The sequence below is a fragment of the Theropithecus gelada genome, chromosome 14 (assembly GCF_003255815.1).
Source record: "Theropithecus gelada isolate Dixy chromosome 14, Tgel_1.0, whole genome shotgun sequence".
Taxonomy (NCBI): Eukaryota; Metazoa; Chordata; class Mammalia; order Primates; family Cercopithecidae; genus Theropithecus; species Theropithecus gelada.
In genome coordinates this window covers 54,861,673-54,889,668 of record NC_037682.1, presented here as the reverse complement: position 1 = coordinate 54,889,668, position 27,996 = coordinate 54,861,673, and the positions used below count along the sequence as shown (strand labels likewise).

The 27,996-nt window shown below is 45.7% G+C and overlaps 1 protein-coding gene across 6 annotated transcripts in view; it reads right to left on the bottom strand.

Moving 5' to 3' along the window:
- The window catches only part of MRVI1 (murine retrovirus integration site 1 homolog), a 119,246-nt gene that overhangs the window by 76,780 nt on the left and 14,470 nt on the right, over positions 1-27,996 (bottom strand). For 4 of the 6 annotated variants that reach the window (XM_025355236.1, XM_025355237.1, XM_025355242.1 and 1 more), the window contains exon 2: positions 1,337-1,494. In XM_025355236.1, coding sequence (XP_025211021.1) covers positions 1,337-1,494 — 158 coding nt within the window. Of the gene's footprint in view, positions 1-1,336; positions 1,608-27,996 lie in introns of those variants that run through there. The other 2 variants (XM_025355239.1, XM_025355238.1) reach the window with 2 other exon arrangements.

Genomic DNA, 27,996 nt, shown 5'->3' with positions numbered 1-27,996 from the left:
CAGCAGGACCCACTATTTCCCAGAATGGGGGCCTGGACTTGATAAAACCCTGGGCTGGGCTGCCTGAGGCTGAAGGGCTAGGAGGTTGGCCCACTGTCACTTAGACATTCAAGGGAAGGAAAACCCCCTCACCCCTAAGGCTGCCAAGTTCTGCAACATCTTAATCCCATGAGTTTGGGATATGGAGCTACAAGGGGCCATTCTTTTCTAAGTATTTACTATCTAAGTTCCCAGAGTCGTAATGTGTCAGAAAACAAATGCCATCATAACATGAAAATATTCACTAAGAATCTGCCCATTTGTGAAAATAATGCTCCACTCAAAGATTCTTCCCTCACTTAACAAGTGTGTATCCCACTGGCTCAGTCAGTTTGGACGACTGTTTGATATAACAGGATAATACCATTTCAATGCAAATCAACTGCAAAGTTCATGAAATCAAAGAAAACAGTGATGGAGAATTTCACATGCAAGGTCTTTGACCAAGGAGATCAGATAGAGCTTATCAATTAAGTGAAGAAAATACAATGAGGATGATGCTCAAATAGGTTCTTCAAAAGGGAATAATTTGAATATTGAGGGATTGAAAGAGATCCTTAGGAAAATGGATGAAGCCCTTAAGTATTATATTAAACAGATAGAGTCTCTTAATTAGGTGCTGTAAAGTAAAATGTGAAGAGGATATTACTATGTGAACAGATCATTTTGCTGGTATAATAAATAAATATACCCACACCAAAATCAACATTTTATTCTTTCTTCAATCTGAAAATTAGTACATAACCTATATTTCGTAATCTGTATAGCTAAAAATAGCTTGTTTTGAATGCCTCATTTGTACAATAAAAATCTCAATGTCCCTTTAAATTAACTTGCTTTCATCATTTCCTTTCTATTATAAAATTTCACTGAAAACCTTTTTTGCTATTTACTATACAATTTTGATCTCCATTTCAAGTGGATTCACTTTAAGTGGCCTTTTCTCGTGCCCACTCCCCTGACATAAGGGGTTCTCAGTGCTAATGGTTCTCATCTAAGTCTTTCCCCAGTTTCAGAGGGAGCCTGCGTGGTTTATAGTTTGGCTTCTGAGGCCTCAGTCAGACACAGCCTAGATGGTTGGTTCTATACTCAGAATATTTGGGGCCTCGGTCAATTCAAACCAACTCAGAGTAATTGGTTCCTCAGTATGGAAGCCACATACCTTCTCCAGGTACCCACTGCAACCTACATGAGCTGTCAGCAAACCCTCTGGCCAGCCTAAGAGCTGTGGCCTCAGCCCAGGGTGCTTGGCTTGGCCCCCAGCCAGGCTAGCTGAGGGCAGAGAGGGGGCACTTACTTGGCCGGCAGGGCTCTGGGCTGCCTGTGGCTCTCCGGGGGGCTCCTCGTCCTCGGGAATGTGGGGCATGGCAGCCTCCTGCTGGGAGTGGCCACGTGTGCCCGGAACCTCCGCTGCGTCAGCCCCAAAGATGCTCCAAGAGGCCTGGGCTCCACAGGCTGGGGAGACGCCAAAAGGACAAGTCAAATCCATTCCCATCCCTGTCCCAAGCTGGGTTCCATTTCCCGGAGCCACAAGCCACAGTGAGAGCCGGCTTGAGTTTGCATCAACACCGGAGGTCAAACCAGGCTAGGCGAGGGCATTTGGAATTTCATTTCCTCCGGCTCTCTGGCTTTGTTTACAAAGTCAGAGGTGACCTTAGAGATTTTGCATCTAATTTGGTCTTTACAGTAAACACAGCTATCCCAGAAGGGAGAAAAGTGCTTCAAACTCCTCAAAGCTGTAGCTAAAGGAAGATACTCCATTGAGATTAGATTGGCAGTTGTTTACCACTTACTGAGTACCTACTGGGTGCCGGGCCCTGTCCTAGGAGCATCACCATGATCTAATTGAATCCTCAAGATGACCTCTGATGTAGGCATTAATATTCCCATTTTACAGATGAGAGAACTGCCGCAGAGAGTGAAAGTCACTTGCCCCAAATCATACAGAGAACCAATAATTTGAAGCCAGATCTTCCTGATTTTGAGGCTGGGGCTCTTTCTGCTATACCACACAGTGTTCCTCAGCCATGTAGATGGGGAGTAAGGGGTGCTGTTTCCTGACTTCTTCCCTGACACCTCCCCTCATGCTCTTCTTACCCTCAGCACACTCTCTCTCATCTGAGTTCGGCCCTCACGGGGCCTACACCAGCCCTGCTAAAACCTGGAGGCTCAGGCAGGGTGAATTCCGTGTGCCCTGTGCCCACCCCCAGCAACCTTAGATTGACTCCCAGAAGCCAGGCTATCCCCTCCCCATGGTGCAGCAGCCCGGGGCCACTGGGGTCCCAATGCTGATCGGGACTGCAATCAGCACAATCTCATCCACCTCCTACAGTGACTGGCTCAGGGACAGACAATGGACCCAGCCTACATCCATGAGCTTCCAGTAGTGTTCTAGGACCAGATGTTTTCTCCTGCTCTGAGTGGTGGAGTGTGAAGATATGAGACCTGGTGCTACGGACACCATTTTGCTTCCATGAGGAAAGCGAGACAGAACCTAAATGACACACACAGAGGAGGGCAGAGCTAAGGCACCTGCAGAGAAACAGAACTGGAGCCCTGATTAAAGTATGCCTGAAGCCCAAACACTTTCTGGACTAGCCAGTGACACGAACAATTAAGCCTCTTGGTGTTGAAATCACTTTGTGTTGAGTTTTTGTTACTTGTAACTGAAAACATACTCCACTACTCTTTCATGCTTCTTGTCTGTCAAGATGCCTAGGAGTATGATCCTGCCAACAACCCTGAGCCAATGGGTCTAGCTCCTCTGCTTCCTCTTAGAAGAGGAGACTAGCAATGCCAGGTTTCCATAGGGAAAGGCAGGATAGCAATGTCGAAAGAACACAGGCTTTGGAACCGGATATCTGGGTGTGAGTCCTCACTCTGCCACTCACTGGCTATGTGACCTTGGAAAGTTGGCTTCATCTCTGAGTCCCGCTTTTCTTGTCGAAACAGAGATAAGAATGCCTCCTGAGCAGGATGCTCCAAGGATGAAACACACTCAGTTCAGAGTAGGTTCCCATAGAAGCCACCTGCACGGGGGTCTGCAGCCCAGGAAGTTTGGCCCAAGTTCCAAGGGCTCTGCCTGGCCTCTCCCCATTGTTAAACTCCCTTCTTCTTCTCTTAGTGGGGTGGGCAATACCTTCAGGGATCTATAGAACTAACAAGTGGCCTGGTTCTGCAACTTTTAGAGATTCCCCGAAGGAGCTGCTCCACTGGACAGTAGATTAAGACCACCGTGCAGATAACATAGGCAGGTGAACTTTGGCTGATGGGACACATGGTGGGTGGGCATGGAGATGAAGGACACTGTCATTTACTGAGCACCAACTGTGTTCCAGGTCCTCTGGGAGGTACTGCTGACTGCTGGAGGCTGTAGGAGGAACAGCCAGAAAGCCCTGCACCTCCCATAATACTTGGTGTTCTTCCTGTCCTTCAGAAAGGGCTCGGAAAGGCCCTAGAGCCAGAGTGCTGCAGAACAGGCCTGAGCTGCCATCAGCCCAGCTCTGACAGACCCCCCGCCACTCCCCACCAGCCAACACACATACCTCTAGACTCCCGGACTGGGCTCCTTGAGATAGGCAAGGTGTCAGATTCATCCCAGGTACCCAGAAGATTCAGCAAAGAATGATTGTTGATTTATGTTTAAAGAACTAGGGACTTTGAGTCCCAGGATTGGTCAAGGTGACCACCATCTTGACTGCTGTCTTTCTCTGCAATGAACAAGTTAGCCCACTCAGCTCTGGAACAGTTAGGGTAACCCCTACTGGTCACCTCAAGAAATCTCAAGTAGAGCATCCATAGAGTCATTCATTCTTTCACTGCCAACACTTTACACCTACTCTACCAGGCCTGTGCCAGGGGCTGGTGACACAAATATGATAATCTTGGCCCTCAAGGAACAGAGTCCAGTGGTAGGAGACACTGGAGAACAGTATAATGGGGTAAATATTTTGAAAGTGAGAAGTTGCAGGACCCCAGAAAAGGGTTGCCTAACTATGGAAACTGGGATGGTGGGACATGATTTTAGCTGATTTTAGCAAATATTTCACATTAGAAATGACGTTTGAGCTGAGCCGTGAACACAAATGCTGAGTGGAATTTCTTGGAGCAGATTAGCTGGGTGTCTAGTGGGGAAGATAAGACAGGATGGGGAGAAGCCATACTGGACAGACTTCACCTGGCTCTTGGGAATGAGAACTATGGGGCCAGGGCATGCTGTCTGTGTCTTCCATGCCAAATTCTTACTATATGAATAAACTGAGCATCAGGTTCACCCAAAGGTAAGCTCTGTGATTAATTTCTATCATCTTTACTTGGATTTCAGCAGCAGTGGCATCAGTGGTGCTGGGTAAAGTATTTGGTAACAGGGGTTGAGGGTAGCAAAAGAGTAGCTACAAACCCTGATTCTACTAAAGGAAGTTGGCTACATCTCCTAGGAAACCTTTTTAAGTTATGTGTGATGTATGTACAGGTCCAGGCTGTCTTAACAGGTGTATGGTTTCTAAAACATGGGAGGTGACTATTCCACTTTTCTTTTGTCTTAATCTACACAAAGTATATTGTGCTCTGCCTGTTAAGAAGGATTTAGACAAATTGGGACATGTTTTGAAAACGGGAAGCAGAAGCTAGGAGAACAAAATTTGTGTTTAAAGAGCTAGAGAACTTTAGCCTGGAGAAGAGGAAGTGCAGGGAGAAATAAAAATCTCTTCTCAGATGTTTGGAAAGCATTCATGTGGTTCTACTGTCCCCAAAGAATAGATGTCATAACTAATGACTGAAAGGTCAGATGGCGGCAAGGGACAACCTTCTAGTGGTTGGAACCACCTGAGGATGAAACAGGCTGTTCTTTAAGGTAGTGAGCTCCCCATTCCTTGGAGGGTTCTGGTAAAGGCTGGGACAAGGGTCACAGGATTCCTAACCAGTTCAGGGGCCTTTCTAACTCTGAGAGTCCCTGAAATCCTGGACTCTTTTTAGCTACAGCAAACTGAAAGACCTGACAATTCCATCCCAGGATTCTGGGATTATGGTCTGAAGTCTCATGAGACATATCTCATTTTCTAACCCTCCACTTTCTTTCCTCCACCTCCCTCTCTTCCAAAAAGAGCTTAAGTCAGTCTCTGTGACAGAAAGCAAAATAGAACAAATGAATTAAGTCAGATGTCAGCTGCCACAACATAAAAGTAGAGTGGATGCTGGCTGAGGCCCCACTCTTGACAACATGGAACCCCAGGCTCCTCAGGGGGAGCCCCAGCAGCCCTGCCTGCCAGGGCCATTCCCACGCTGCTCCTGCCCTGTTTGCTGTCTCTCCCATCCATTATTATAAACTCACTGCTTAAAATAGCAAGGTAAAAGCAGAGTCCCTCCCCCAGGGTGACATCTGGGTTCTGCTGGATCTTGTGGGCACACGGACCTCACATCCATCACAGCAAAGTTTAGAATATAATCTCCAGGAAGTGGTGATCTAGAGCACCAGCCCATAAAAGGAAAAAATATTTAGCAATGTTTGGTCTCCAAGCTGTTCCTTCTTTAACCCATGTTCAGGGCCCTTCTTGCTGCCTCTCCGGTCTGGTTAAGAAAGGGTTAGGTGGGCCAGTGCCAAGAGCTAATCAGCTCTTATGACTCTACTCATTCTGCCCCCAGCTAGTGCCTAAGTAGAACCTGGCCCATTTTACAGGCCTGGAAACTGAGGTGCAGAGATGGAAACAACTTGACTGGTTCAGCTACCCTTGTATCTGGTGCAAATTTTCCAAGAGACTCTGCTGGGATAACTATCCAATCATTTGTGCAACTGAAGAGGCTAGAAGTTCCTAAACCATATTTAAATATTTTATCTGCCCCGCTCATGAAAGAAAACAAACTAATATGCTTTTGTTCATGCTTGCATTCTTCAGTTATTTCTAAGTTGCCTAGTGAGCATCAGACACTATGCTAAATGTATTTCAAGTGCTATTTTCTTTAACCCCCATGAGATAGGTTTTATTATTTCCATTTAATATATTAAGGATCTAGGGCTCAAAGAGGTTTCACAAATTGCTCAAGATCACGCAGCTAGTAAGTAGCTGGCGAAGGGTTATAATCCAGGCTAGTCTGACTCCTAGGCCCATCATCTTTCCTCTCTTCCACTCTGGCTTCTTCACCAGGAGTTCTGCGTGAGTGTGGCAGAAAAGCCTGCCTCCCAGGGGAGGGCTACAGTGAGGCTAAGGATGGTGGGAGGCAGAGGGGAGGAAACAGGACCTACACTTCGGTTGTCGGGCCAGGGGTCTTATGAGGGCTAAAGAGTGGCCTACAGTTGAGCCTGCATGTCCTCTGGAAGGTGATAGCAGCAGGTGGAGGAAGGGGAGGTCAACCCCGCCTTGTAGGCTTCAAAGGCCTTACAGTATCCTAGAAAGTACAGAGCCATCATCAGGACGCAGGGTTCAGGAACAGAATTTACAGAGACTATCTCCTTCAGTGCTTTCAGCAACCCTGTGAGATGGGGAGAGTAAGTAGTATTATTATTAACATTAAAATTAGACCCACGTTATAGATGAGGAAACAGAGGCCCAGAGACTTGCCCAATGTCATCACTCGTGAATGGCAGTGCTCGGAATTCACTGAATCTGGGTCTGATGCTCCCCTTTCTTGCACGGCCAACACTATTCTCGGCAGGCAGCAGCAGCAGTCTCTCATCATGGCCCCAAAGATGCCTCTCCCAGAGCCTTGTGACCTGCCTAGAAGAAACCAAACTCCTCTCTGAAACCACAATATCTCAGGAGCACGGCCTGTAAGCTGAGCGGCTCTCAGATTCTCTCTGTGAATCTCTGAGCATTGAGGGAAGAGCCAAGAAGCCTTTTCGGGAAACAATGGGTTAACCTAGCCTCCACTGACCTTTCTGGAGTGACTCAGTATTCTCAGAAGGGAGTTTTTTTTGTTCTTCCAGCTTTGAATTTTTGCTTTCATTTTAGCAGCACAAAGAATGTGAAAGAGATTAGGTTGCTATTAATACCACGGGTCGATCTCTAGATGAACAACTGATGGGGGGAATTGTTTGGGGTGACTGCACATGGAGCTCTCTTAGCCCTTCTGCAAATCCAGAGGGTGACGGAGGGGCCACTGGGAGCCCACCAGTCTTACCCATGCACCCGTTTTTACCAATGGGGAACCGAGGCCCAGAGAGGGGCAGGCATGTGACCAAGGCCACACCCACGGGTGAGGGGCAGTCAGAGGGGGCCCCAGACCCCCCACGCCCCGAGCCCGGCTGCTTGCGGCAGCTTTCTGACTTTTCATTTTGACGGTTTTGCTCATAGTAAAGGGTAAGCCATTGTGTCTGTGCTGTGAAAGCAGGTGTCCTTCGGCAGTAGCTCGTCATTGTCCTTACTCTCATGGTCACTCTTGCAGGAGAGAGGATGGTCCCCACAGGAGATCTGCTGAAAGTGCTGAGAGGTGCCTCTGGGGATCCCCTGGGCCTGACCAACTGCAGAACTGAGTTCTGCACCTCCACACGTGAGCCGGAGGGGGAGCCCGCCTCGGGAAAGCCCCATCCTGCTTCCTAACCTTGGCCTGCTCACGGGGCTTTGTTGCTTTGCAGATTCCGTTCTAATTCTTTCTCTGCCTCTCCCTTGCTGGATAAATCTCCCCTGGCCTCAGTTTCCTTATTTGAAAATGGAGGTAATAGCACCTACCTTTTAGGGTTGTTGTAAGGATTAAATCAGGAAATACATGCAAGCTGCTGGCACATAGAGGACACTCAGTGCCCTTGCCATTCTCCAAACAGGGCAACTGAGTTCTCTAAGCACAGCATCAACAAAACCAAGCCAAGGCTCAGAGAAACTCTGGTGTTCATCCTAGTTGGCTCAGAGCTCCCAGATTTGTCTCCTGCAAGTAAAAGAGACTCAGTCCTGGTCTTTGCTGTGGACAGTCCCAGGTCTGTGCTGTGCTCAGTCCCAGGTCCATGCTGTGCTCAGTCCCAGGTCCATGATCTTGTCAGTCCCAGGTCTGTGCTGTGCTTGCCCCATGTCCGTGCTGTGCTCAGTCCCAGGTCTGTGCTGTGGTTACCCCATGTCTGTGATGTACCCAGTCCCAGGTCTGTACTGTGCTCAGTCCCAGGTCTGTGCTGTGGTTGCCCCAGGTCTGTGCTGTGCTCAGTCCCAGGTCTGTGCTGTGGTTGCCCCATGTCCGTGCTGTGCTCAGTCCCAGGTCTGTGCTGTGGTTACCCCATGTCTGTGCTGTACCCAGTCCCAGGTCTGTGCTGTGCTCAGTCCCAGGTCTGTGCTGTGGTTGCCCCAGGTCTGTGCTATGCTCAGTCCCAGGTTGGTCTGGTTTCAAAGCCACAGTTCTTTCCACTATCCCTGTACTGATGATGACTCCCTGAAAACAGAGGTTTTCATTCCACAGGTGAGACATGAGGCCTAGCGTGGACTCCCTCCTGGAAGAGGGTCAGCCACAGTGTCTGGCCACGTAGGTATTTGTGCTGTGCTGAACAAGTGGGTAAGTGAGTGACCGAAGGGAGTAGAGCCACCCCCAGTGTGTGGTAGAAGCCCCAGGATTCTGTCTTGAAAGTGGATCTAGATTGAAGGGAATTGTGGGGGAGCAGGAATGGTGAAGGGTAGAGATGCAGGGAGAAAGCCTTGGTGGCAACAGAAAAGGGAGGATGAGGAAGTAGAAGGCACTTCCCCCATGACTGTGTCCTCTAAACAAAGTCATGCACCCCAACACTCCTGGGGTTTGCACCTCTGTGGGAAACCTTCTCAGCGCCTGATATTCTCCAGCCCTGCTCTCCACTCCTGTGGATCTCGTATAGGCTTTGTTGGCTGGGGGTGCCCTGGGAAGGAGCCAGTACCTGCTCAGACCAATGACAGGAAATAAGCCCAAACATCTCCCCAGGTTTCCTTTCCGGCTTGTTCACTTCAGGAATTATTTTTTTAAAAACAGGTCCACTTGAAAAATTTTTTTCTTCTTCAAAATATGTGCAATTGCTCAATCGGAGGCAGTTCAAAGGCACCGAGAATAGCAGCAAAGTATCTGAGCCTCCCATTTAGTGCCTAGCAGATATAAATCTTGCCCAGTTCTGTTTGTTCCAGGCTGCTCAGCAGCCTCTTCCCTGAGTCACTCACTCCAGAGTGACATGAGTCATCATCCTGGGGTCAAGGACCACACGGCATTCCCGGGTCTGTGAGATCCCATAAAGGGCAGGGCACCGAGGGGTCTCCAGGAAGACATGGAGGATCAGGAACTGTCTCCTAGGCCCTAGGCTTGGCTCTGCCTCCCCACATGGGTGACTTTAGAGAGTCACTGAGCCTGAGAAGTAGGTGGATTTCTGGGACCTTCTAACTTGTACTTTGGAGGAATCTCTTTAGTGGTGCACAGGAGCCTGCTTGTTCTAGCTCATAAGAGTCTAATGTAATTTTGAAGAATTTTGTGAACTGGCGGTTAAACACAGACATTATTAAAAAATAAATTATAAGAACTTACATTAAACAGAAAGGAGATACTCAAAATAACTGCTTTTTAATTATTTTACTACAGTTTACTATTATCTATGCTCTTAGGAAGATTTATTTCTATTGTCTCTGCGTGGTGGAAACACTCTATAATGATCTGCTACTGCCCATCTCTTCTCAGTTCCATGATCAGTGAGGTGGAGTTAGTAGTTTGCCATTGGTCATAGGGGAGTATCTACACCATGGAAATCGGCAAATGCTACATACATATCAGGGCCTTTTCCCCCAGAGAGCTGGCTGTGAAATATTGCCAGCACACAACTGAGCCACTCAGCCCTAGGCTCCCTGATTCTTGCTCCTACCAGGGTGCAGAAGGAACACAGATGACTTTAATATCACCCCAAGATAGCATAGTTATGGAGATTTCATTGCCAATTGTCTTTGGACAACTTTTCTCAAGTGGACCATGGATCCCTGACACTCACCATGTCCCTGACAGAGCTCATTGTTTCTTTCCCTCCCCAGCCCACTCCTCTTGTGCCCTAGAGAATGGCACTCAAGCTACAAACCCAGAAGTCACCATGACTCCTTCATTTCTGTCACCTTCCACATTCAATTAGATGCCTCTGAGTCCTGTCAATCCTAGTTCAGAAATGCCCTTCCTCCCATCCCCGCCACCCCTGCCCATGGCTCTGTGTGACCTGAGTCACTGCAACAGCCTCATGTGTCTCTTTACCTCTGGCCTGGTCCCTTCCAATGACCCTCCATAATGATACCAGAGCAGTCTGTTTGAAACATAAATCGGATCGTCCTTCCCCTTCGTAAACTCTTTGAGGATTCCCTTTTACCATGGGGCTAGTTCTGAGTCAAGCTTCTAGCCCCTCTCTTGGGGCTGATCCCCTCTTTCAGCCTTCATACACCTTATGCCCCAACCATAGTGGACCAAAAGCCAACCTCCAAACATGCCCTGCTTTTTTTACATCCTTTGCATACATCCTCCTCCTTATACTTGGGCTGCCTTCTGTCCTCTTTCTATACCTTATGGGTTCCTACTTATCCTCCAAGACCCATTTCACATATCCCCTCCTTCCTAAACCCATTCCTCCTCTTCAGCTCAGGAAAAGTTATTCCCTTCCTGTGTTAGTTTCCTACTGTGTCTGTACCAAATTTCCACACATTTGGTGACTTAAAACTGCACAACTTCATTATCTTACAATTCTTGAGGTCAGAAGTTCAAAATCCATCTCAGGAGGCTAAAGTCTAAGCATCAGCAGGGCTGTGCTTCTTCGGGAGGCTCTAGGGGAGAATCCATTTCCTGCCATTTCCAGCTTTAGAAGCTGCCTACATTCCTTGGCTGGTGACCCCTTTTTCTCCATCCTCAAAGCCGGCAGAGTCGCTGGCATCTTTTCTCCCCTCTGATCTCTGCTTCCCCCTTCACATTTCCTTCTCCTCTGACTTTCACCGTCCTGCCTCCTTATAAGAACTCATGATTACATTGAACCCGCTCAGTTAATCCAGGGTAATCTCCATCTAAGTATCCTCAATTCAATCGTGTCTGCAAAGGCCCTTTTGCCATTTAAGGTAACATCTTCATAGGTTCCTGGGTTAGGATGCAGACATCTTGGGGAGGGGGTAGTATTTAGCCTACTGCTCTATCCTCCCAGGGTACTTTGCACAGAACTCAACCCAACTAGAATTTGAACACCTCAAGAGCAGGAACTCTGCCTTATTCATAGCTTTATGAATATTCTTATAAATATTCATATTTTTATGACCTGCCTCCAATACAGTGTCAAACACAGAGTAGCCTTTCACTAAATGTTTATCGAATTAATAAATGAATGACACCGTATTTCTAAAAAGAAGATAAGAAGGTTTTACATAGGCCAGGTACAGTCGTCCATGCCTGTAATCCCAGCACTTTGGGAGACCAAGGTGGGTGGATCACTTGAGGTCAGGAGTTCAAGACCAGCCTGGCCAACATGGTGAAACCCCATCTCTACTAAAAATACAAAACGTAGCCATCATCTGGGTTGCTATATAAGCAGGTGGGTAGCCTTGCCTGCCCTCATTCTCATTGAACTTCCCCAGGTTAATGGCCAAGTTTTTCTCTCGATGATGTACCTGGGTTTCATGTCTTCCTTGTCACACAGATGTGCAAATTTCCCCCACAGTATTCAACAACTAAAACCTCACAAAAGGGCAGGGCCTCTTTCTCTGACACCTTCATGCTTCTATCCTACCACCTAGGAGTAATTTGCAAAGTGAGTTTTCGGATTAACTTATCAATGACTCTTCTAGCTTTAACCTAAGCCCAACAGAAGACCACAGAGCAGCCCCACTAGCCTTTCTGGCTTCGCTTGGAATGCTGACCAAACCTTTTCCTCAAACAGCTGGTTGTGTGTGTTCGAATGAGGCAGCACCCTCGTGTCTGCTACCATGGTACTCTGGAACCATCTCCTTCCTGACAGAGCAGAGCCAGGAGGCTTTGCAAGATGGTCACTGTCTCTAAACCCAGACCTGGACTCATGGCTTGATTCCTGCTCCAGCAAAGGCACAGACTCTGGTATTAGGGGTCCTGGCAATCCAGCACCTGGGATTGCCCATTCCCATGAAGCAGACCTCTGGGAAATGTACCTTATTTCAGGGAGAAGGCAGGAGGCATTGCACTCGCCTGATGGGATCTCACTAGGCCTTGACGGCCTTGGCTCTTTCAGAAGCCAACAAGTGGGCTGAATCTGAGCCAATGGCCTCTTCCTTGGATCTCCTGGCCTCTGAACCTGAAGATGCCCTTTTCTTAGGATGGGGGCAAGGATGGATAAAGGCAAGCTGGTGTTTTGTCCAGGCCCAGAGATCTGTCAAGGGCCATCTAGACCACCAGGAACCAGAAGCGGCACCCTATTGCCTTGGATTCTTTAGAAATTTTGTTCCAAATAAAAATAAAACTTCCTTGCCTTGGCAACACCACAGCCGAATAAGTAAATAAATAAGTGAAAAAAGAAAAGAAAATTAGCACCCAGTTCCCAGTGTGGCTCTCTCATTCAGTTCCTCCTACTTCTCCTTCATCTCCCCTTCTTTTCCCAGTTTTGTTCTAGGAAGAGGTCATCAGGGTCTATTAGGAACATGTAGGAATACATACAGGAATATACGTAGGAACTGGTTTGGGAAAGTTAGAAGGAAAAGATGGCCTCCATGGTGCCTGCCTAAATCATTCAACCATTCTAGAAAAGCTTGTTGAATGCCTCCTATGTATCAGGTACTGTGCTGGGCACTGGGGCTCTGGGGTGTGTCCTCCAAGCCCACCTCCTCCAGAAGGGCCTCCCAGACCTCTCCTGGAAGCTATATTCTCTCTGGTCTGTGACAGCACTGTGTGGCTATCCCAGTCTGCCAAGCAGTGGTTTCTGTATCTCATTTGCAAAGTCTGAGGGCAGATAACTTTCTTTTATGCTGGGAACATAACACAGGTACAGAGAAAGTTCTCAATACCTGGTGGATCTCTTCTTTTGAAAGCAAGGGCTCTAGGAATCCAGCCTCACTTTTCACATGGCCTACGACACACCCAGCACAGTGTAGATATGCTAGCTCTTGAACCATCTCAGGTCTGTGAGAAAGGAATTATATCTCCATTTTACATATGAGGAAACAGAGCCTTAGACAAGCAAAGTGACTCGCTCTAGGTCACACAGTCAGAAGGCAGAGTCAGGATTAAACACTGGGTCTCCTGTGCCCAAAATGGGATGTTTGGCTCTTCCTTAGAGAGAGCTTATTCCTGTGCTTCTCTAATCCTAGCAAAGACAGAACAAGGGTATTAGGAGATATTTTTTGACAGGGCAGGGCTCTTGATCATTCCAGATCCCAGCCCTTCTTCAGGGCCGACAAGAACAACACCAGCTGAGACGCAGCCCCTCTCTGAGGAACTGGAAGTCCTTCTCACGGCATCCCCTGGGGTAGATAGGAAGCAGCTGTGACTGTGATCATCTAAGACCAGGAGGAGAGTGTGTTCTTCCCTGCTGGGATGGAGCACCCCAGCTCAGGTCCCTGCCTCCTGTTCCTCTCCACTCTGGGAATCCCAGTTCTCCAAAGCCATGGAAATAGGCTCAATAACCTTGGACTGGGCTTCTGGGCAGAGTCTGGTGTAAAGCGTGCTACAGAAAGCTGAAACAGGATTGAGATGGGGGTTCAGGGACAGGGCCTTCTGGGTAGTGAAGAGCAGACTGCCGTGTTAACTGCCTGTGTAGGAATGAGTTCCTTCACCATTCAGGCCTCAGTCTCTCCATCTCTATAGTAAAGGCTGGGCTAACTTGCCAGCCTGATCCCTGCTTTCTGTCCCATGAGTTCAAGTCCATGTTGCCTATTGAAAGCAGTCACACAGTAGGAAGTTAGGGGCCTTCCTGGCATCCCAGGGCTGGAAGCAGCCATCACATCCCCCTGATCACAGTGATGGGCTGGAGGGTGAGCATGTGAGCTGACGAGAGCTAATGACATGCAAGAAGACTTTACTGGGCATCCTGGGAAAGCCATCCTTAACTGCAACCTTGAGTTCCAGAGGGTGAAAACAGAATCCCTCTTAAGATGATGAAGAAGAACTTGTCTAAGGATGAAATCAATGTGAGACAGAGCACAGCTAAGAACCAGAAAGAAACTAGGTCCTGAGGCTTTCTTCTCAGGTCCTGATCAAGCCATGCCTGATATCCCCAGCCTTTTCTGTTTTGAGAAACAGTGAATACCCCTTTTTTCTTAAGTTGGCTTGTATGAGCTTTTCTAGTACTTGCAATAAAGAGTTCCAACTGGTGCAAACAGCCTATCCTTTATAATGCTGCCTGTGGGGTCTTTCTTGGCACCAAAGTCTTCTCTCACCTCTCTGCTCTGCTGCTTACCTGAGAATTTAAGCTGGGAACTCAGATCTAGAGCTGATGAGCTCACCCTAAGTTATTCCGTAACTTAGAATATCACCATGCCCTTTTCCTCAGAACCTGTTCCTCTTTCTGCATTCCCTGCTACCATTGATGGGCCCAGCATGTGGCCAGAAACCCCAGTCCAAACCACAGAACCTTCTCCCACCTCTCCAGATGCCTGTCCCTACTTCTTCCTACTAATACACACATCTAAACTCTTAAGGCTCCATAGGAGGGACTCGGTTTGACCAACCTCCATGTTCCTGCCTAGAAGATAGACTGGTACACGCCAAGATATGTTTGTTTAGTCAAATTTCAACCTTCAAATGATTTTCAAACATCATTACTTCCTGGGGGTGACCACTCCACCTGCCTATCCCTCAGCTCAGAGTTGGATAGGCTGTCACTCTCAGTCCTCCCCAGAAGAGCAGACCCCAAGACCTGGACAATGATTGACTGTGTGAACAGGCTCACATCCCTCTTCTTGGAATCCCAGCACCAGAGTTTAGGGTGGGGACTCCCATGCACAAGACAGGAAGGAAGCTCACACCTTGCCCATTGAGGCCAGTAGCAGGGTGGGAGCAGCTGTGGATGTTGGCCAGGGTCTTTTTGTCACCAGTAGACCCTGAGCTGAACTGCAGGATGGTGGATGTGTGCACAAGAAGTTACATGATAAAGTAAATGTCCCTTGGTTATCCAGATCAATGCAACCAGCTGCATTAGCTGAGTCTTTAAGCCCAAGTTGAGAACAGGCTTTGGCGAACAGTGATATGCAATGGCAGAGGTGGGTAGAAGCCGGGAGGGTAGAGCCTGGGAATGGCTCTCCCACCAGCAAGCTTTGGTGATTGGAGGCACGTGTATTTCAAGGTCCTACATGCAACTGTGACTGCTTAATGATATGAGATTGGAAGTAACCATAGAGAATTTCTCCCCAGGGGAGCCATTTTTCCACCATGGAGAGGTGGGGATGGTCTGGGAGTGATTCTGAGGCATTAGCAGGAGAGAAACTGACATTTATTGTACCAGGTGCTCTATCTGACTCTTTACATCCTTTATCTTATCCATTCCTTACAACAGCTCTGTGTGGTACAATTTTTCCCATCTCACAGGTGAGAAAATTGAAGCTCAGAAAGGTGAAGTAATTTGTTTCAGACATCACAATTACTAAGTAATGTAAACAGGGTTTGAGCTCAGGGTAGCCTGACTCCAAGGCTAGGGTTCTGCTCAGTATACCATAATGAAGGCTTCTAGGCCAATACAGAGCCAGGCGACAGCAGCAGCAACAACTTCAACCAAAAATGAAAGGCTGACATAGGACCAGAAGAGGTTTTTCTGGCTCAGGCTTCACCAGTTTGTCATTGTGGAGAAGGTATCATCCCTAACAATCAGATTTACCTATGTTCTCTGTTAGCCTGCAGTTTGTTATATGTGCAATGTCTCTGCTTAACTGGTAAATAGCATAGAGTTTATCCAAGGGGTTAAGCTGAGTCATTCTTATGAAGCATTTTCTTGTTTTTAGAAAAATCTGAGTAAAGAGAGATCTGAGGGCAGGTTAAGGCCAGGGTCTGCCGGGAGATGCCTCAGCAGTTTTGCAGGAGCTGTTCTGGGCTGTGAGTGGGCAGGCAGGTGAGTAGACCCCCTTTCTGGCCCAGGTTCCACGAGGAGCATAGGCAGTGGAAATCACTGGGTTTTGGCAGGGTTTTCTTGGATCACACTAGCAACATTACCAAGGCCTGAGTGGAGCTCCTGCACCTTGGGGAACATTTTCCCAGGGTGGCCCCCAGGCTCCTTACGTCAGCCCAGGCACCCCTCTTTCCTGTGCCCACAGTTGGTATTTCCTAGTTATAAAATGATTTTTTCATTAATGCTATGATAGAATGTAGAGGAATGTAGATACTTTCAATATGACAACATACATTTATAGAACAGAAGTTTTGTTGTTTTTTTTTTTTAAGCACCTAATTTGGAGTCACCCTGGATCCTAGAAGCCCCAAAGGCCTGGAACATTGTTCTCTTGGCCTTTCATCTCTTTTCCTCTGATCTTCTGGATCCCCTACACAGGCCCTTCCTCTAGGGTTGGCAGAGTTTGGGAAAAGCAAAGGCCCTCTAGGGCCCTGGGCTGGAATGCTGGCTGAGGTATGGCTGGCAGGCTTTGTGGTTGGGACTGGTTGGGAGCAGCAGCAGAGCTGCTGCTCAGCCTGCAGGTCAGCACTGGAAGGCCCAAGTTGGGCAGGGGCCCCAGGACAGGAGGGAGGGAGCAGCTACTTAATGCTTTCCTAATATCCTCTTACTGCCTCAGTTACCTCCCAATTTCCTACTCATCAAAATCTAGCCATCCTGCAGCCCTGTTCATTCTGCATGTCCAGATGAGAAAAGCTGATAACCAGAAAATCAACTCCTGGGGAGGGTGGAGGGTGGTTCTCCTATGAAGTAATCCATCTTCCACACAGCTGGAATTCTAAAACATAGCTGTGGTTGCAGGCCTCCCTCAAGTCAAACACTTCAGTGGCCCTCTGTGTGCTGACTCCCAAATCTGGCTGCTTACTAGAAGCATCTGAGGTGCTTGATAAAACGAAGATTCCTAGGCCCTTCCCAGATCTACTGAATCAGAATATCTGGGAATAGGGCCCGGAAATCTGTATGGCTAAAAGCCCCTAAGGAGAATCTGATCCAAAGACCAGAACTGGAGAAACCCTGGTCCACAGATGAAGTCTGGGTTCCTGGGCACTCACGCAAAACTTTCTGCTCTGAGACTGCCAAACCTCTCTGTTTTTTTCTCTAGCCACTAGCACCAAGGGATCCTGCACCCCAGCCTCACCTAATGCTCAGTTTCCAGAATATTCCATGTGCCATCAAACCTCAGTGTCCCTCCCTCTGCCTAGAAGGCCATCCCCCCCCATCTGTCTCCATGAAAGACCCTACTCACCCTTCAGGAGCCACCTCATGATCCTCACCAGATTAAACCCTCTGCCCCATTTCCTTTTAGCATTTTAAATTGTTTAGTTGGAAACATAGACTTTAACCTTCTATTTGCCACTTTCTAGCTCTATGACTTTGGCTCTTGAATTTCAATGTCCTCACAAACTATTATGAAAAATATTCAAATTTGAAAAGTATGTAAATATATGTAAATTCGATATACAGTGTCTAGTACAGGGTCTAGCACAAAATAACTAACAAAATGGTAACTTTTATTATTATTATTCCTATATTATGATGGCATTCCTCTATTACAGAGTTCAACAAACTATGGCCTTTGGGCCAAATCTGACCAACTAATGGTTTTTGTAAATAAAATTTTTTCAAAATACAGCCACAACCATTCATTTGTATATTGTCTATGGCTGTTTTCATGCTATGAGGGCAATTGAGTAGTTGAGGCAGACACTGTCTGACCTACAAAGCCAAAATATTTCCTAGCTGCTTTTTTTTTTTCAGAAAAGTTAGCCAACCCTGCTCTAACATAATTGCAATTATTTGTTTTTAGTTTGGTCTCCTCCATTTGACTGAGAGACACTCAAAGATCTTCATGGCAGACTCCTATTCGTCCTTTAAAACTAAGTCTTTCTTATCGTTGTATCTCTAACATTTGGTACATAATTAGGGCTTGGTATATGTTAAATTAAAGTGAATAATTTTTTAACCCAGTTTAAGTACACACATCTCCTGAAAGCCCTGGTGGGAAGATGGGGTAAGTGCAAGTGCCAGCAGACCTGGCTCTGAGCCTGCCTCGTTCCTGGCTTCAGGATCCCACAGTCTCACTGCCTCCCACCACCCAAAACCCAGCACTCTGTGCTTTGCAGCTGTAATATTTCTCCTGATAGAGAGGGGAGGAAGAACTCCTTCTAGGAAATTGGCTTTTCAAAGGTTAGTATATTCCCATTATCCAAGAGTGTACAAATGGATGGTCTAATGGTCCCCATGGTCCTTAGGGGGCAATTTGGTGGACCCATTTTTAATAAATGACCTAATGGATTGGTATTTTTTCTCTGGAGATTTATGTGTTGTTTAGTTTTGACTACCCATGAATTTGCATTTCCTGACCAAAGCTCCTTTGGAGAAGAGAACTAGGATTTCCAAGCAGTGAGACCGTTTCTTTGTGAGCTGGTTATGAAACTACTCTGTGACCTTGGGCCAGTCACCCGCCTCTCTGGGCCTAGCTTTCAGCTTCTGTATAACAACTTTCAGACTTGACTCCCTGGAGTTCTAGCCAGAGGGATGAACCAACTCATGGTGAGTGAAAACAGTGGCCTGGCAACATGCAGCTTGATAGAGAGTCTTCCCTTTTCCATGCTGCAGTAACACATTCCCTGTCCTCCCCAGCAAATACAGCGACTCATTCCTACTGCCTTTTCTTGAGACTTAAAGAAGAGGCTTTAGCCCTGAAGTAGATCTTCAGAAGATAAGAAAATGCCCTGGTGTGGAAAACTCTGTGCTGGATGAAATGGAAACACTCAGCTCTCCCCCGAGGCCAGATGAAAAGCACATGGATGAAAGCCAAAGTCCATCCCTTCCTTGAGCCTTTGGGAGCAAAAACCCGCCCCCTCTTTCAGAAAGTAGTTCCCCCGCTTACCCTTCACCCTCCTTGCAGACACCCCCATGGGATAAAATACTGAGCCTGCAGGATCCTGGTTATCTGGGGGCAAATCGGTGTAACTGTGGATTGAACTGACTTTTATTGATTTCCCAGCAGGTGATTTATAACTGCCTGCTTCCTAAAAGGGCTTGTGGCCAGATGGCAATAAAAACACTCAGAGGCCAAGCGAGTTAAAAATAAATGCTGAAAAAGAGAGCAGAGGAAAGAGGGAGATAGATAGCTCCACTAGCTGAGGTGGGATGACTGCTCAGTCCGGATAACAGGGATGGGAATCTTGCTTTTCAGTTCCTACTGACATAACAAATTGAGATCAGCAGCATCTTGTTTTTGGCTATTGCAAGAATTGCAGAGAAAGGAGTAGCTACATCTTGAGCTTCCAAAACTAACCCTTAGCCCAACAGAGAACAAAATTAAAGCAAGATATTGCATTTTAGAACTTTATAAAGCTCACTTCATAGAGGGACTCCTCATACAACTATGTCACCATAGTGTTCACACAACAGGATCTGGAAGTATTTTAAAGCCGGCAGTGTAAATCAAAATTCTAGGTGTTATGTGCATGTCTGAGTCTAATGGCTGGTCATCCACCCTCCCTGACATGGCTTTAGAGTAGTCCTTAACTAAAATGAGTTCTAGGATCATGCAAAACCATGCACAAGGATCCTTTAGCTCAGTGAAAATAGGCAGTGCTTTCTCATTCTGGCCATAGGTCAGTGTTATTTGGTGGTCATGGAGAATGAGTTATTTAACAAATCCTGTCTTCACTAGTTGCAACTAACCAGAAATCAGATCTCTCAAAGGAAAACTAAGAAGGTTATTGTTATGGGCTTAATTGTGCCCCCCAATCCTCCTCCTAGTTCTTATGTCAAAATCCTAACCCCCAATACATAATAATGTGACTGTATTTGGAGACTGGGCCTTTAAATAGGGGATTAAGTTTAAATGAGGTCATTAGAATAGACTCTAATCCAATCTGACTGGTGTCCTTATAAGAAGAGGAAATTGGGATGCAGAGGCACCAAGGATGTGCCTATACAGAAGAAAGACCATATGAGGACACAGAGAGAAGGTGGCCATCTATAAGCAAGGAGGGAGGCCACAGAAGAAACCAGGCCTGCTGATACCTTGACCTGGGACTTCCCTAGAACTGTTAGAAAATAAATTTCCATTGTTGAAGCCACCTGGCTTGTGATATTTTAATACAGTAGCCCTGACAAACTAATATAGCTATTGATAGAATCTCTCAGCCATATCAGATTTAAATTCAAGTCTGTTTCAAACACTTAATCTTTGAAGTTGCGATCAATACATTTTGGAGAATAATTGCTTTAGTATTTTTCCAGGCCAACCACAAAACTCCTTTCAGAACCTTTCTAATAAAATAAAAATTCTCTAGACTAGGTCCCAAGAATTCTACCTTTGAAGAAGTAAAATTATCTCTCTTTGCAGGTGATATGATCTTATATATACAAAATCCTGAGTAATCCACTTAAAAAACTATTAGGACTAATAAATGAGGTCAGTAAGGCTGCAGGATATATGATTGATATAGTACAATTAATTATATTTCTATACACTAGCAATGACCAATCAAAAAATGAAATTAATAAAGCAATTCCATTCAAAATAGCATCAAAAGCATAAATACTTAGGAATACACCCAACGGCTGGCCGGGTGTGGTAGCTCACACCTGTAATACCAGCACTTTGGGAGGCCAAGGTGAGTGGATCACCTGAGGCCAGGAGTTTGAGACCAGCTTGGCCATCATGGCAAAACCTCATCTAAACTAAAAATACAAAAATTAGCAGGGCAATGATGGTGCACACCTGTAGTCCCAGCTACTCTGGAGGCTGAGGCAAGAGAATCGCTTGAACCCAGGAGGTGGAGGTTTCAGTGAGCCAAGATCACACCACTGCACTCCAGCCTGGGTGACATGGTGAGACTCTGTCTTAAAAACAACAACAACAAACAAATAACAACAACAAAACCCAGAAATATACTTAACAAAATAAATGCAAAACTTTTACTCTCAGAGATATGAAATATTTTTGAAAGAAATTAAAGCCCTAAATTGTTGGAACGCCATCTCATTCCAATTTCATATGGAAGCACAAGGAACCAACAATAATCAAAACAATCTTTAAAAAGAAGAAAAAATTGAATTATCTACACATTGCAATTTCAAAACTTACTATAAAACTATTGTAATATAGTATGATAGTCTACACTATACAAGAAGAGACATACACATCATACACATCAATGGAACAGACTTGAGAGTTCATGAATAAGCCCTTACATTTATGGTTAATTGATTTCAACAAGGATGCCGAGACAATTCAATGGAGAAAGAATAGTCTTTTCAACAAATGGTTCTGGAACAACTGGATAACCACATGTAAAAGAGTAAAGTTGAACCCCTTCCTATACCATACACAAAAATTAACTCAAAACATCTAACTGGGAGAGATATAACTATAGAATTCTTAGATGAAAGCATGTGAGTAAATCTTGGTGTCCTTGGGTTAGACAATGCCTTCTTAGATACAACACCATAAGTGCAGGCAACAAAAGAAAAAGTAAATAAATTGGACTTCATCACAATAAAAAACTTCTGTATTGAAAGTGATGCTATCAAAAAAGTAAAAAGACAACCCACAGAATTGAAAAAAATGTGCAAATAGCATATCTAATAAGGACTGGTATCCAGAATAAAGAACTCTTATTACACAATAATAAAAAGATAAGTAATACAATTTAAAAATAGGCAAAGTATTTGAATGCACATATCTCCAAAGAACATATGCAAATGGCCAATAAGCACGTGAACAGATGTTCCACATCATCAACCGTCAGGGAAATACAAATCAAAACAGTAATGAGATACCACTTTACACCCATTAGGGTGGCTAAAATAAAAAAGACAAGTAACAGCAAGTGTCGACTAGGATGTGAAGAAACTAGAACCCTTATATATTGCTGGTAGAAATGTAAAATGGTGTAACCACCTTGGAAAATAGCTTAGCAGTTCCTCAAAAGGTTAAACATAGGATTACCGCATGATCTACCAATTCTCCTAGATATGTACCCAAGAGAAATGAAAACGTATATCCACATAAAAACACGTACACAATGTTCATAGTAGCACTATGTATAATAGCCAAAACATGGAAACAAACTCATTGTCCATAAAGTAATTAATGGATGAATAAAATGTGGTATATTCATACAATAGAATCTATTCAGTCATAAAAAGGAATGAAGAGCCAGACTCGGTGGCTCATGCTTGTAATCCCAGCACTTAGGAGGCTGAGGTGGGCGAATCACTTGAGGTCAGGAGTTTGAGATCAGCCTGGCCAACATGGTAAAACCCCGTCTCTACTAAAAATACAAAAATTAGCTGGGCTTGGTGCTGCGCGCCTGTAATTCCAGCTACTCAGGAGGCTGAGGCACGAGAATTGCTTTAACCCAGGAGGCGAAGGTTGCAGTGAGCTGAGATCATGCCACTTGCACTCCAGCCTGGGTGATGGAGTGAAACTCTGTCTCAAAGAAAATGAATGAAGTAATGATATGTTTTAAGTTTCATGCTAAAGTATGAAACTTAAAATGAATGAAAGGATGAACTTGAAAATATTATGGTAAGTGAAAGAAGCCAGTCACAAAAGGCCACACATATTATTTTATTTATATAAAATGCCCATAATAGAGAAAGCTATAGAGACAGAAAGTAAATTAATGGTTGCTTAGGGCTGGGAGGATGGGGAAATGAGACGTGACTGTTAATAAGTATGGGGTTTCTTTTTGGATGATAAAAAATATTCTGGAATTAGATAGCTGCATAACTCTCTGAATATACTAAAATCCATTGAATTGTACACTTTAAGTAAGTGAATCATATGGCATGTGGATTATATTTTAACAAAGCTGTTTAAAATTTTTTTCTAACTTCCATTAAAAAAAAAAAAAGAGAGAAGGAAGCTAGCTTTGGTCCTTAGTGCCTTGTGACCTCTCTGGGCATAGATTCCTCAAACATAAATATTAGACATTAAGCTCGGTGATTTATAAGGTGCCTTCCATCTCTGAAATTGCTGAGTGTACATAATGTAAGAAAACAGGTTGAGGAAAAGAGATAGATTATGTGTCTAGGATGGGCTTGTGTGAGGTGAAATGAAGGAGGAGGCAACAACAAGAAGATTAAGAGAAATAGAGATGAAGGGGCAGGGACACGGGCTCAGAGAGACAGAGACATGGAGACAAGACTACACCCCAAAAGAAAGACAGACTCATTGGGATGAATGTGCAGATTACTCATCTGTTCTTCCATTTAACAGATATTTACAGAGCGTCTACCAAGTGCCAAGCTCTGTGCAGTAGTAAACCAGGTAGACCAGGGCACTGAGCTCAGAGGTAAGAGACATAGCAGTAAGCAGGCAATTTGCAAGCAAGCACAAAGAGCGAGAGCTGGGACGCAGTAGTTCAAGATGCTCCAGAAGTGCACAGATGCAACACACACCCCACATCACTCAACATGCACAACATTCCCAAAGGTAGAATCATTTTTGTAGGGAGAGCCACTCCTCATCTGAGGCATTTAGAGTTCTGCTAGCAAAGACATTCAAATAAACGGGTTTTTACAAGTATGGGCACGAATGGGGGTGACACTTTTCAGTTCTCACCCTGAAGTCTCTATAAAAATGAGGCTGAAGGACAGGATTCATCCCTCACTCCAGAGCTTCCCAGTACTCTTTCCCTCTCATCGGGAGAGACTGGCTTTGGAAACAGAGAGGAATGTGGCCTACTACAAGCACACTGCTCCTCTGGGCTTTCAGCTGGAAACTTCCCAGAACACATTCTGTTCCACGCTCCTTTCATCCCATCCAGACCTGGCGACCTGGCCCAATAAAGGTATCACATGTTGCCCCTTCCTCTGTCTTGTGGCTTCTCTGCTGCTGACAGGCTCATGAAAGGGAATTAAAGCTCCACAGAAACGCGACTGCTCCCTGCACAGTGTCAGTTCCCTGCCTGACTCAGATTCAGCCTACTCTGAGGAGGGAAGGTCAGGGACGCTTTTGGATATCTCTTGCCCGGGTCCCTCTTCTTTTAACTCCAGATTTAGCAAGAATCCAAGCTGCACAATATTCCTGAAATAGCCTCAAGTCACATCCTAAGATGAGGGTTCATCCCCTCATATGAAGGATTCCCTTTGGAGAAGATGTTGGGGGCTTTGGACACCGTGTACTGGCACACGAATAGGAAATGCAGAGTGACCCGGAGCAGAAAGGAGTGGGCACCGCCCTGTGGATTCTGGACAAGCTGCACCAGTACTGGGCTGGGAAACAGCCCTTGGGCTCCCTGAAGGCCTCCCTGGCTGTGCACCATTTGGAGCAGCAGTGAATTAATGTGATTCAGGCTCCAAAAATAGTAGCCAGAGCATCTAAAATTGCTTACCACCCTGGGCTGGGCCAGTCCCCTGGGAATGTCAGCATTTCTGAAATGTCCCCATTCACCCAGAGTGCCTTTGTCAGACCCCAAGTGGGATCTGGGCCACTGTTAAGCTCTCCTGGGTCCGTTGGCTCCTGCCCAGTTCCCCTCTACTGTGTCATGTGCTCTGCCTCCCAAAGAGGAAATGCTAATTTATGCCTGCCACTTGTTGTTACCAGGTCCAAGAACTTTAACACTGCAAATGACTTGCAAGGGCAGAAATGGCTCCTTGCAGAAGTAGCCTGGGTGGCTCTCTATCATTGAGTTGGGACTTAATTCCTAATAATGATGACTGGGGAAGCAGAGTCACCTGAGGAACCCTGAGCCTCTGGTCTGCTGCTGATGCCACAGGGAGCCATTTCCACAGTGGCTTGTCTTTCTCTGATAAAATTATTTTGGAATCTCAGGGAATTTCATCATCATGAAGACTTGTCACTCTAGGCCTACCTCAGTGCCTTTGCACATCCTGTGCTCTATGCAGGAAACACCCTTTTCGCCCTCTTTCCTGACTGACAAATGCCCCTTCATCCTCTTATGTAGCGCCTTCCTAAGAGTGGGAAGCTGCAGTCTTTACTAAGTTTGTCAGCAATGAATGCTCTGGAATGGCCACCTTCGCCCAGGTTACACTCCCATGCCTAGAGATTCACACCCTGCATTCTCCTGCACACTGATCAACCATGATTCTCAGCTGCCTTATTTATGGACAGGAGTGAGGAAGGAACAAGCCTCTCCCCTGCCTCATGGAGGCTGGCCTCCCATCTAACAACTAAATGGCCAGGATCTGTAACCACTGCATGGGCTTCTTGATTTCAATGCACTTTGGGTATCTCTCTGCCTAGAGAATCGTGATTTGATCTTTATGATCATGTGCTTTAGTTCTCAGGTTCTTAGCTGTGATGCTCGTACTGCCTCTTAGTGGCTTCACTTTGCCTCCCTAAGAGATTCCAGAAGCGCAGAACAGAGAAAGTGATGGAGGGTGAGAAGGAGGATAAGTTAATCTACACCTTGGTTTCTTCCTATGCAGTGGGAGAAAACAGTTTCCACCTCAGAGTAGTTGAGAGGATGACATGAGATGTGTAAATGACTCAGCACAAAGTCAGTACTTTGCGGGGACAGCTGCATTTTTGCCCATGTGGCCCCCAGTCCCCCTTCTTCTGGCAACAGCAGCATATTCATCACACTTGTGCTTGGGATGGGGGTGGTCGACCCCACTGTGGAATTGGAGCTATAACACTGGACTGGCCCCACAGAATATCCCATGCTCCCAGCTCTGGGTTGTAATTGAGGAATGAGCACATGACTCAGACCAGGTGAATACATTCAGTTCGGTGGCTTCTGTTGGAACTGTTGGAGGAGTTCTTGCTGCAAGCATTGCTGAAAGGATAGGCTGGGAACTGCAGGTGCCACAGTGCCACCATGCAGGAGAAGTCACCTGAGAATACTTCTAATACCAAGGAGAGCCGAGAGATAGAGGGAATGAGGCCATGGATCCAGCCATGTCCGAAATTGCCCTAGAACTCTCAATGATACGATCCAGAACATTCTGCTAATTTGCTAATTTAATTTGAATCCGTTTCTACTCCAGGCAAACCAGAATCCTGGCAAATGCAAAACTCAATATGTTTGGAGGTTCACCCTTCTCACGGCCATTGCTCTGGGGCGGGGGTGCTCCTTGGCCTCTGCAGAGACAATGCCACAGCTCATCTCTCCGTCCTCAGTCTCTCGTTCTTCAGTCTTTTACTGCACTGACTGTTCTCAAACACAGGTTTAAAAGATGCCTTGACTCCCCACTGCCTGGAGATCATGTCCCAACTTCCTCAGATCCACCTGCAAAGCTCCACATCTGACCGTAATTCCCTTTGCGCATCTCTCCCATGATCTTCCCCTCTGGGTCCATGCATACTCTGTGCCCCACTCATGCCAACCTCTTCCCCACTCTGAAATGCTCCCTCCACTCTCCCAACCCTATCCCTTTCCCAGGAAGTTCCTCACTTCTTTCTTACCTACCTGGCAGATCCACAACTACCTTCTCTTCCAAGAAGGCTTCATGGATGGCCCCAGACTGAGTCAATGTCTCCTTCTCCTGAATCAATGTCTCCCTTGTACATACTATAGTACCTCTTGGTGGTTATGATGTGAGAGTAATTTATACATTTTTTTGAGAGCAGGGAGCATGTCTTACTCCTTTCAGGATCCCCTGGGACACTTGCACAAGATTTGCTCACTCTAGACCCTCTGTGAATTTTCTGACACAAGACTTTGGCTTCCAGCTGACAAACTCTGACTACCCTGTCACCTCCCCTCAACCATACTGTAGGAGAGGGGTGCCTAAACTTTGGGTCACGTTTCCTCTTCACCAGTAAACTTCTTTTTTTAAAAAAATATTATGATAAAATATGTGTGACATAAAATTTATCATTTTAACCATTTTAAAGTGTACAATTCAGTGGCATTAAATACATTCACAATGTTGTGCACCTATCACCCCTACCTAGTTCTAGAACTTTTTCAATATCGCAAATGGAAACTCTGTACCCAGGAAGAAGTCACTCCCTGTTCCCCCTTTCCCACAGGTCCTGCCAACCATGAATCTGCTTTCTGTCTCTGTGGCTTTAACCGGTTTTGGATAGTTATATGAATGGAACCATAGAATATGTGACTTTTTCTGTCTAGCTTCTTTCACTTAGATGTTTTTGAGGTTTATCCACATGGTAGCATGAATCCATACTTCATTCCTTTTTATGGCTGAATAACATTCCATCATATCTATCTATCTATCTATCTGTCTGTCTTATCTTATCTTATCTTATCTTATCTATGTGTCTGTCTATTTTATCTATCTATCTATCTATCTATCTATCTATCTATCTATCTATCATCTATCCATCCATCCCAGATTTTGTTTATTCATTCATCAGGTGATAGGCATTTGGGTTGTTTCCTCCTTTTGGCTATTGTGAATAGTGCTGTTACATTGTTATACAACTTTTGTTTGAACACCTGTTTTCAATTCTTTTGCATATATACCTAGGACTGGAATTTCTGGGTCATATGGAAATTTTACATTTACCAGGAAGCTGCTTATCCTTGCTTTCTCCAAGCCTCACCAACATACTGGGTCTATTTAACTGCCTTCACCCTGAGAGAGCCCAAGCGTCTCAGAAGGAAGGGATTTCATCTTGTCATCTCCCAATGGCAATCCTTAAAGGATGTTCTTAGTTTTTAATACTGACCTCTTGCTGTTTAGAGCTTTCCTTTGTCTAAGATATTTCAGACATATGATTTAATTTGTTCCTCACAGAAATACGATAAGAAGGAAACTATTATGTCTGTATTTTAGATGCGGAGGCTGACAGATTCAGAGGATGAAGTGATGCGGCAAGGCCACACGGCCATTAGGAGCCCAGCTGAGACTGACCCCAGCCCACTGCCCTTTCCACGCCACCACAGTAGCCCTCTCTCAGTTTGCCTTTTTTCCCAAAGTCTTTGTAAAATAGCCACCTTCTGAAATGTATTCTCAGACCCACCATTGTTTAGAAATGCCCTCTTGGTAGGCGACTGGTC